The following is a 9,163-nucleotide window of genomic DNA, read 5'->3' on the forward strand; positions in this document are numbered from 1 at the left end:
GTGAGAAACTCTGATGCCTGTGGTAGTTCCACCTTCAGTCAGCTTCCTATTTCTGTCCAGGACAAATGTAAAACCCATATATTTTGCTGCATTGCTAGCAGAGATGAAAGGCTTTCATCCTAAATAAGCCAAGTATTTCCTGGGAGTCCTGACTTTACTAATAGCAATGACCACAAAATGAACTGTGGTTTGATTTTTCTTTTGTGTGTTCTTCCCTCCTTTTTTAAAAGCACCAACATCAAACCATGAGTGGAGACAGGTTGCTTCTGCTTCTTGCACAAATCAGCTTTGCAATGTAACTCAGATGCTTCAGAAGCTGGGAGGCCTTTTAAATTGAGGCTCTTCAGTAGTGGGTGATCTGTAGCTCTGGTTTCTGTTCAAGCTTTAGCTTTCTTCTTTGTAATGGAAATTCATGGAGCAATGTAGGGCTGTCTGGCAGGACAAGTAACCGATGTAATTGTATGTTTTTATGGAGATGTTAAATGTTAACTGTAATTAATTGAAGATTTGCCCCTCTGGATTCCTCTTAGTTCCCAGAAGTAACTGTCTAGGCAGGGTTGGAAGCTCTGGAGCTAAGCATGTGTAGCTCTGTTGTAGTTGCTGAGTGCCCTCCTACTTCTGCCTGTACTGTGGAGACAGGGACAGGGTGGGAAGTCAAGACCAAGGGGCTTCCTTGTTAATGACTAGGATGATCTTGTGTCCTTGCAGGTGGATTTGCCATAGTGTTTCTGGTGAGAACTAACAATGGGATGAAATGTGCCCTGAAGCGGATGTACGTCAACAATGAGTATGACTTGCAAGTCTGCAAAAGAGAAATCCAAATCATGGTAAGTCACCACTCACATCACAGGGGCCCCAGACTGGAGGTGGAATGGTGTGAGAGTCTGGTGACCTTCTGCCTGTGATCTGTGTAGCAGTGTGTCACAAACTGTGAGTTTTCTTAACTGTCATTCTTTTGGAAGGACCTAACTCGGGGAGTTATGCGACTGCGTAAAAATCTCATATTGAATTATTGCAATGCAAATGCAAATAGTTTCAGTAGGCAAGAAAAACATGGGAGCTGAAAAAGCAGAGCGAATATCAGGAAAATGAGAGGAGAAAGAAAACTCCTGTGTCAGCCCCATGACTTAATGTGAAAGGGGAGAGCTGCAGAGGTGAGCACGGTTGGGGGTGTTGGACTTCAAAGCCTAACAATCTTCAGGACTGAAGTCTTCAGCCTTCTAGACTTCATCAGAAAAGGCTGATGGTTGGGCTGTAACTGTTTCTGAACTCACATCGTGTGAATGAAAGTCCTCCATCCTGAGATGAATTTGTAGCACATCAGCTTCAAATCTTTTGGGTTGGGATGAAGGCTGTCTCTGTGTTGGTGAGGCTGGTAGATTAAACAGTCTTTGTGGGGTAGTTCCTGCCTGGGGTCTAGAAACAGGGAAGTGTTTATGATGCAACTCTAGGAGTGATATATGATAGGATGGCTATTTTTTAATAGATGTTTTAAACTTACCATCTCTAAACAAAGAAAAAAATGGAGATGCTCTGAATAGATTTGCTTAGTCTTGTTTGGAGCCTGGTAAACATGGGAAGTGCCACTTCTGAAGTTGGATACTGATGAACATTTAGAGGTGAGGAAGGAAATGTAAAATCCCCACTCTCCTAGTTTACAGCACGAGGAACAGGCTGGTAGTAGATGATCTTCAAATCAGAAGCTCTGAACTGTAGCAATTCTGGGTGTTTTTTGGAGTTTCTTTTAATTGGATTAATACCTTTAAAAGCAACTTCTGGAGTTAGTGCCATAGTGCACTGAAGCTTTGGGGCATGTTTGTCATCACTAGCTAATGCTGCATGGGAGAAGCTGAGATTAGATCTTACATCAAAGGTTTTAGTGGTGCTTACAGAGCTTGTTTACTTGGATTTTACTTGCTGGTGCTTTCCATTGTCTCTGTATCTCTGTTGGCCCTTTGAAATGTGTGACTAGCCTGGCAAGTGAAGGTGAGAGCTGGTATCCTCCTCCCTTGGCAGGTCTGCTGGGCTGAGCCTTATCAGAATCATAGAATCACAGAATGGTTAAGGTTGGAAGGAACCTTAAAGATCATCAGGTGCCAGCCCCCTGCTAGGAGGGGCCTACCTGGCCTTCTAAGGGAACATGCAGAAATCTGGACTGATCCCTGGACAAGTTAATTCTCCAGGTTGGCTTTTCTCTGCTGCTTGTTTCAAATCCTTCAGGAAGGAGAACAAGCAGAGGCAGACCTCAAATTTGTGCAGATTTTTGATGATGATTAATCCCAAGTGACAGAAGTTTGTGCCTAGACAGGAGGAAAGCTGGGGAAGCTCTGCAGTGTGGAGGAACCAGATGAAAATGTTGCTTGCTCTGTGTGGCTGGTTTATGCTTTGATTTTGTTTGTCTTACAGCGGGACCTGTCTGGCCACAAGAACATTGTTGGATACATTGATTCCAGCATAAACTCTGTGAGCAGCGGGGATGTGTGGGAGGTGCTGATCCTAATGGACTTCTGTCGAGGTCAGTGTGGACTCCATGCATTGTTCAATGAGAGGTTTGTCCCTTTTCAGTGCTTGCAGGAAACTTGCATATCGTCTTGCTTTATAAAACCAAAGCCTACTCCTCGGTCTGCTCCTTTCATGGATACCAAGAAATCCTTCTGAACAAAGCAAAGCTAAAAATGAATGTGAAGTGGGTGAGGTTATGTTGACCTTGTTAGTAGGACTAGGACCACCTTTGCTACTGCCCACAGTGGTCCTAGATGCTTTCTGTTGTGGAGGAGAACCCTTAAATGTATATTGCTGTTTTCTGTAGGCTGGTCCACACAAGAAGTGGCTCTTCTAAAGCTGTCAGGCTGTGGGATTAAATTCTTCTTCCTCACTTTGTCATGTTGCAAGCTTTTTCCACTTCAGCCTGATTTAGGATTGTTCTGGAAGAAGCTTGAAATGGATAATGTGAAGCAAAAAAGTATTCCTTTTACCTCTGACCTTTCTGCTTAGCTGCCTCTAGCCAGACAGGCTCTTCTAGTCTTTTCCAGCTGTCCCAAGGCTTTGATCTCCCATGGCTAGGATGTGGAAATGTTTGGAGAATGATGCCTGTGCTGTGCCCAGATGCCTCTCACAGGAACATTGTTAAGCAAAAGTAATGTTTTGGCCAGGTGACTTCAGAAGTCTGTGGCTGTTTTGGATGGTGGCAGCTGGTGCACGTAGGTGTTCTTGGGACTGTTTGGATTTTAACTGAAGCCAGGTGTAGTGCAGCAAGAACAACTAGATGCTAAAATGCCTTTAAATGTGCAGTGCAGCTTTCTGTTCTGCTATGCCCTCCTTGCTGCTTCCTTCTAATGCAGGAACCTTGACGAACTTGTGTTGAGTTTGTTTGCTGGTGGCATGGTGGGGGCTGGTCTCTTCTCCCAAGTAACAAGCAATGGGACAAAAGGAAATGGGCTAAAGTTGTGCCAGGAGAGGTTCATATTAGATACTAGAAGAAATTACTTCACTGAAAGGGTAATTAAACACTGGAATAGGTTACCCAGGGAGGTGACTGAATCCCCTTAGAAGTGTTTGAGACTTACAGATGCGGTGCTAAAGGATGTGGTTTAAGCACTGGACTTGGTAGGGTTGGGTTAATGGTTGGTGGAGTTGGGTTATGGTTGGACTCAATGATCTTAAAGGTCTTTTCCAACCAGAATGATTCTGTGATTCTGTAAAATTGTAATTTTGCTGAAGGAATCACTGTGTGAGCTCTCTGTAAGCTCAAACCTAAACATCTCAAGGAGTGTTGTAAGAAGCAGACCTGGCAGTGCTAGTAAATCCATGTTCAGCTCCAGGTTGCAGCCCCTGCTGTGGAGGGAAGTCCAAACCATAGCAATGCAGAACATGCTCCCTCCAGCTGCATTAGCCTCCCCTCTGTCAGATTTTGGGCTGAGGAACTAAAATCCATCTCCCTAAGGTGTTTCCTTCCATCTGCAAGGAAGAGAACTCCTGGTTTACTTCTTGCCAGATGCTCTGCTGGGCACACACTTGCGTCTGTTTCCAGCACTCAGACTGAAGCACAGGAATTGCTGATATATATTAGATTCTCCCTTGTTGCTCTCCTTTTTTGTCACACAGCTTCCAGACCAAATCAGTGTGTCTTTATGAGCAGAACTGTACTCACTTGGAGTGCAAACTCTTCACAGCTGTACTATTTATTGAGCTGAGCTTTTCTTTTGTACCCTGAAAATAGTTTTCTGACACTCCTGATGTGGAATGATGCACTTTTGCTTTGCCGAAGGTTCAGAAAGGAGTTTTTCCTTTGTGTATACTGAGTGTTTTGAGGGGGGAGAAGAACCTCTGGATTACTTTGGAAAGATCTTGATGGCAACAAAACCTCAAAGTTGACGCAAATTCAGGACTCATTCATGAAAAGCTGCTTTTGTTTGCCTAGAGTTTCCCTTGTTACAGATTGATTTTTTTAATCCTTTTGCCAGTCTCTGACTTTAACCAAACCTATTAGGGGCTTTTTGAGTGTCTGTCTCCCTTCTCTTGCTTGCATATGGCAAACTATTTTCTGAGCTGTGAGTGCCCCAAATTTAGCCTTTTATTCCTCTAGTTTGACCAAAAAAAAGTATTTTGAAGAAGAAAGAAAAAGATGTAGCTGAGTCAGAATTATATTTGCATGTTAACACAGCCAGATGAACATAGGCCTTAGAAGCTAACTTGCTGCTCTCGAAGCATTGTTCAAAGGCAAGATGCAAGGCCTGCCCACAGATATGGAAAACCCTCTGGTATTTGCACAGAATCACAGATAGTGGGGATTGGAAGGGACCTTGAAATATTATCTAGTCCAACCCCCCTGCCAGAGCAGGATCCCCTAGACTAGGTCACACAGGAACGTGTTCAGGCGGGTTCTAAATGTTTCCAGGGAAGGAGACTCCACAGCCTCTCTGGGCAGCCTGTCCCAGGGCTGTCACCCTCACAGGAAAGAAGTTTTTCCTCATGTTTACGTGGAACCTCCAGTGCTCCAGTTTGTACCCATTGCCTCTTGTCCTATCATTGAACCTCACTGGCAAGAGCCTCCTGACACTCGCCCTTTAGATATTTATAAACATTAACAAGGTCTCCCTTCAGCCTTCTCCAAGCTGAAGAGACCCAGCTCCCTCAGCCTTTCCTCATCAGGGAGATGTTTCACTCCCTTCATCATCTTTGCGGCTCTGCGCTGGACTCTTTCAAGCAGTTCTCTGTCCTTGAACTGAGGGGACTGGAACTGGACACAATATTGCAGATGCAGCGTCACCAGGGCAGAGTAGAGAGGGAGGAGAACCTCTTTAGGTAAGGAAATGAGCACAAAACCAGATGAGACTGCAGAAAGTCTCTGGCCAGGGCTTGTTGTGAATTTTGAATTTGAACTCTTGAATGTCTTGTGTGCTGACTGCACAACCACAGCTCAGTGGGGAGCTGCCTAAGACGAGGTGTGTCTTGTCGAACTTGGGCTTTGGAGCAGGCCTTGTTTTGTGTACTTGCCCTGACTCTTGGTGCTTGTTCCCTGCAGGAGGTCAGGTGGTGAACCTGATGAACCAGCGCCTGCAGACGGGCTTCACGGAGAGCGAGGTCCTGCAGATCTTCTGTGACACCTGCGAAGCCGTAGCCAGGCTGCATCAGTGTAAAACACCAATCATCCACAGGGATCTGAAGGTGAGCTGTGGGCTCCAGCAACACAGCAGGGAGTGTGTAGCTGTCTTTCTGGTTTTAGTGATGAGGAGAAGTGGCCTACCAGAAACTGAAGGGGCTACAGGAAAGCTAGGGATGGAATTTTTATCAGGGTGTGTAGTGATAAGACAAGGGAGAATGGGAAGAAGGGAGATTTAGCTAAGACATTAGGAGGAAATTACTGAGTGTGAGGGTGGTGAGACCCTGGCCCAGGTTGCCCAGGGAAGCTGTGGCTGCCCCATCCCTGGAAGTGCTCAAGGGCAGGTTGGATGGGGCTTGGAGCAACCTGGGCTGGTGGGAGGTGTCCCTGCCCATGCAGGGGTTTGGATCTAGATGATCTTTAAGGTCCTTCCAACCCAAACCATTCTATGATTCTGTGATTCTATAAATACTTCTCTCAACTGGAAGACTAAAAGCAGTGAGCCGCTCATTGCTGCTTACCATATGTTTACCATCTATAGATATATTTAAAAACCCACAAATGTTTGTGAATAATTCAGTCTTGCACAGGAGATGTGCCAGAGTGTATGTGATGAATTATTCACAGTGACTTTCTGCCACCTGGAGCACTAGTGATGTTGCAAGGTAGTTCACAAAAACCATGCTGGGGATTTGTTTCCTGGACCTACATTAAAAGGATCCCTCCAGAGATGCTGGCCTTGGGGCAGGAGTAGTTAGAAGCTTTAGAAACTGGCCTCTCACTCTCTTTTGACCATGAAAGTGCATTGTAAAACTCTGTGTGCTGAGCTGGGAACAGACCCAGGCCAGCAGGGAGAGCTTTTGAAAAACCCCATGCCTGTAATCAAACAAACAAACAGACCTTCCCTCTTCTCTCAACTAGCTTGTAAAATGCCAGAAGAATATATTCAGCCAAGAAGGAGGCTCCTGTGTACATTTGAAATTCAGATGTGCTTTGTAGGTCAGTTTCTGTTTTCAGAGCCCTTAACAGATGTTTGTTTTGTGCCCTTGGCCGTTGTTTTATAGGTTCCAAAGATGTCACGTGTGCCAACCAGAGGCAGGTAGGAAAATGGCCGGAAGCTGAAACAGGGAGGTTTAGGTTGGATATCAGGAAAAGGTTTTTCACCCAGAGGGTGGCTGAGCACTGGAACAAGCTCCCCAGGGCAGTGGTTGCAGCACTAAGCCTGCCTGAGTTCAAGAAGTGTTTGGATAATGCTCTCAGGCACATAGGGTGATTCTTGGGGTGCCCTACACAGGGACAGGAGTTGGACTCAATGATCCTGATGAGTCCCTTTCAACTCTGCATATTCCATTATTCTATGTTTGAAATGACTGGCCCACTGCTCAGTCAGTTTGAATACATGAAACATCTGACATCTGTTTTTCTGGGAGTCACATGGATGGAGTTGTAAATTTGAGGCTTGGATCTAAAGCTGTTAAGGTCTGTGGGCATTCTCAGGGGTTTGTATCAGCAAGGAAAGCTGGTGTGGGAGGATGAGGCTTAGGAACAGGAACCTCTGTAGGTCATGTTAACCTCTGCTGTTACCTTTTTCGTGAATCCCTGGAGTTCTTTAGTAAAGACTAAATATGGTACTAACTAATAGTATAGCAGGTGAGTAAATTCTGGAGCATCTGTGATGGGTTAGTGAGTTGATCTTGAGTGTTACTTTCTACATTAAGTTGCCCAAGGTCAGAGACTTAGCTCTGCTCTGCTTTGAGACATGTTTCCCACTTGAATATTGTATTATATCTGATAGGATGACCCCTGAAGCTCCAGTCACAGTTGGGGATATAAGTACTAACACAGCATCAGTGGTTTATCAATGGTTTAGATACATTTTGACATTATTTAAGTTCAAATAATGCAAAGGGGGAGCTGTAATTCCAAGAGAGTTGAAGGACCAGAGCAGTATTGCATGAGTTCTGAGTGTAAGGAAAGGCACCCACTAGGGAGGGAGGTGTTCTGTTGGGGTGAGCATGGCCCTGTTGAAGAGTGGGCAGATGTTGACTTTGCAGGCAGCTGCAAAGGAGGCTTTTTTGCCTTCCAGCTCTTTGATGTTGCTCTGACACTGGAGGCTCCTGCCCAGAGAGCTCTGCCAGCAGAAGGGATCCTGTGAACAGTGTTCCAGCCCTTTCAGACAAACCAGCTGGATTTGTTTCAGTGCCCCTTGGCTGTGATTTTGAATTAACCCAAGAGGCTTTGCCTGGAGCAGAGCAGCCTCCTCTTGGCACCATCTCCAGCTGGGGAAAACGGCACCCTTAAAGTAGCCTGCCTGTAGTCAAAAGTGGAAGCCTCACTGAATACAGGCCACAAAAAAGACAGTGTCACCCTATGTGTGTTTGTGAAGGTTTTTCCTCCCTGATCTGATGATTAACACTCAGGTGCCGTGTCAGTCTGTCCTTGCCTGCTTGCAGCTGCCTGAGGAGCTGTACAGGCTGTGATGGTTGGTTTTGTGTGTTGTGTTGCCCCCAAATCAGGCATATTTTGCTGCTGCTTTTTTCTGAAAATGAGGAAGCCCCTCATGTGCTGCTTCTGCCCCAGTCAGGAGCCCTGCAGAGCCAGTGGAAACCCACTGGCCATAGACTTGTTCCCGCAGACATTTTCCTCACTCAGGATTCACAAGCCATTGCTGCTGCAGGGCATTTCCTAGAAAGTGTATTTTTGTTCTCTTTCTGGAGTAAGAACAATTCCTATATTTTTAGGTTAGGCCTTTTAATTGCAAAGAACAAATGGCCAGAGCTTCTGGCTATCTGTTACATTACCCTGGCTGTGGAGTCTCAGCTTCTAAGTTGGAATCTATGCAGGGAAAATATACCTGTCAGATCCCAGAGGAGTAGGATTTAGTGAGGCAGAGAGAGTCTAGGGCTGATGAGAACAATTTATGCTGCTGCCCTGTACCTATTGGTGGTGTATTTTTGTTCTCTTTCTGGAGTAAGAACAATTCCTATATTTTTAGGTTAGGCCTTTTAATTGCAAAGAACAAATGGCCAGAGCTTCTGGCTATCTGTTACATTACCCTGGCTGTGGAGTCTCAGCTTCTAAGTTGGAATCTATGCAGGGAAAATATACCTGTCAGATCCCAGAGGAGTAGGATTTAGTGAGGCAGAGAGAGTCTAGGGCTGATGAGAACAATTTATGCTGCTGCCCTGTACCTATTGGTGGTTGTTTGCTTAACTTGTTTTATATAAAACCTTGTCTTTCCAGTCTTATATCTTGTAACTCATGTTGTTGAAAGCACCAGCTCAAGGCAAACTTTGATTTCTACAGCCCTGAGCTTCCCACAGTGAAAAGTCTCCCACATCTACCTGTGATGCTTCTGCTAATCTGAACCCATCTGGCTCCAGGAGTAGATCACTGGTTTGCAGAGGAGTGGCTGATTTTTCTTGTAGTACACACACAGCAGGTACAGCAAAATACTATGTCATTCAGCCCAGAGGATGCTGTTGATCAAAACATCTTTCTTCTTTCCTTTCCCTGCTTTCTGAAACAACTAGGAGGTTGTGCTCTCATGTTAAGGATTTA

At 45.2% G+C, this 9,163-nt stretch overlaps 1 protein-coding gene across 1 annotated transcript in view; it reads left to right on the top strand.

Annotated features, from left to right (window-relative positions):
• Nucleotides 1-714: 714 nt before the first annotated feature.
• Nucleotides 715-9,163, top strand: part of AAK1 (AP2 associated kinase 1) — a 48,373-nt gene continuing 39,924 nt past the window's right edge. Inside the window, exons 1-3 of the mRNA XM_009999348.1 lie at nucleotides 715-827; nucleotides 2,407-2,515; nucleotides 5,525-5,667. Coding sequence (XP_009997650.1) covers nucleotides 750-827; nucleotides 2,407-2,515; nucleotides 5,525-5,667 — 330 coding nt within the window. The 5' untranslated portion in view covers nucleotides 715-749. The remainder of the gene's footprint in view (nucleotides 828-2,406; nucleotides 2,516-5,524; nucleotides 5,668-9,163) is intronic.

Source organism: Chaetura pelagica, unplaced genomic scaffold, assembly GCF_000747805.2.
Source record: "Chaetura pelagica isolate M959 unplaced genomic scaffold, ChaPel_1.0 scaffold526, whole genome shotgun sequence".
Taxonomy (NCBI): domain Eukaryota; kingdom Metazoa; phylum Chordata; class Aves; order Apodiformes; family Apodidae; genus Chaetura; species Chaetura pelagica.